At 63.8% G+C, this 781-nt stretch overlaps 1 protein-coding gene across 1 annotated transcript in view; it reads right to left on the reverse strand.

Annotated features, from left to right (window-relative positions):
• PROCR (protein C receptor, endothelial) overlaps positions 1-694 on the reverse strand; it is a 1,794-nt gene extending 1,100 nt beyond the window's left edge. Inside the window, exons 1-2 of the mRNA XM_010138049.1 lie at positions 637-694; positions 285-521 (exon numbers count right to left, since the gene is read on the reverse strand). Coding sequence (XP_010136351.1) covers positions 285-521; positions 637-694 — 295 coding nt within the window. The remainder of the gene's footprint in view (positions 1-284; positions 522-636) is intronic.
• Positions 695-781: the final 87 nt, after the last annotated feature.

Here is a 781-nt window from a genome sequence, read left to right on the forward strand (position 1 = left end):
GGGCGCAGGCAGGGTGCCTACACCTCACCATCCTTCCGGGCTGCAGTCCCCAGCCCGTTTCCCAAGGGGCAGCAGCAGGTTGAGTGTCACCCTGTACTTGTGGTCCGGGTAAGAAATTCTCATCTCTGCAGAAAGGCTCCTTTTACCCAGAGCGAGGTTTCACACGTGGCCGTGTCCCCCTCCTTCTGCCCAGCTGTCCCTGGAGAGCTGTCCCCATGCCCAGGCAGTGCAGAGGGGACTCCCCTTCTCCAGAGAGTCCTATCCCTCCACGGGCTACCACTCACAGTTCATGGGCCTCTCCTTGCTGAAGAGCTTCACCAGCCCGCGAAAGTAGTCCAGATAGGTGGTCACGTCCTGCTGCCGCCGGGCCCACGCGTCCGGGGTCTCCAGCGGCAGGACCTGGGTGACAGTAGACCCCTCCAGGAGATGGCTGAGCTGCCCGTCCAGGCTGGCGTTCCCCCAGAAGATGGAGCTGCCTTTGAAGACTCGAGTCTGTTGCAGCATGGTGAAGGCGAGCGGGGCTGCAAGAGACGCTGTACATCACCCACCACCCTGTCCCCTCCCTGCAAGCTCTCTGCGCGTCCTGTGCCACTCACAAGTCTCTCCGACCCCACCGCCACCGTGTCCCTGCCTTACCCGCCCGGTCAGCAGCACAGCCCAGGGCCCCGCAGAGCAGCAGCAATGGAAGCAGCATGGGGACAGTGATGGGGATGGAATGGTGGCCCAAGGCTGGTGTGATGGGGACTTAAGGGACCGGGGAGGTGGGGCTGGGGGCGGTGGC

The sequence above is a fragment of the Buceros rhinoceros genome, unplaced genomic scaffold (genome assembly GCF_000710305.1).
Source record: "Buceros rhinoceros silvestris isolate BGI_N320 unplaced genomic scaffold, ASM71030v1 scaffold16046, whole genome shotgun sequence".
NCBI classification, from domain to species: Eukaryota; Metazoa; Chordata; class Aves; order Bucerotiformes; family Bucerotidae; genus Buceros; species Buceros rhinoceros.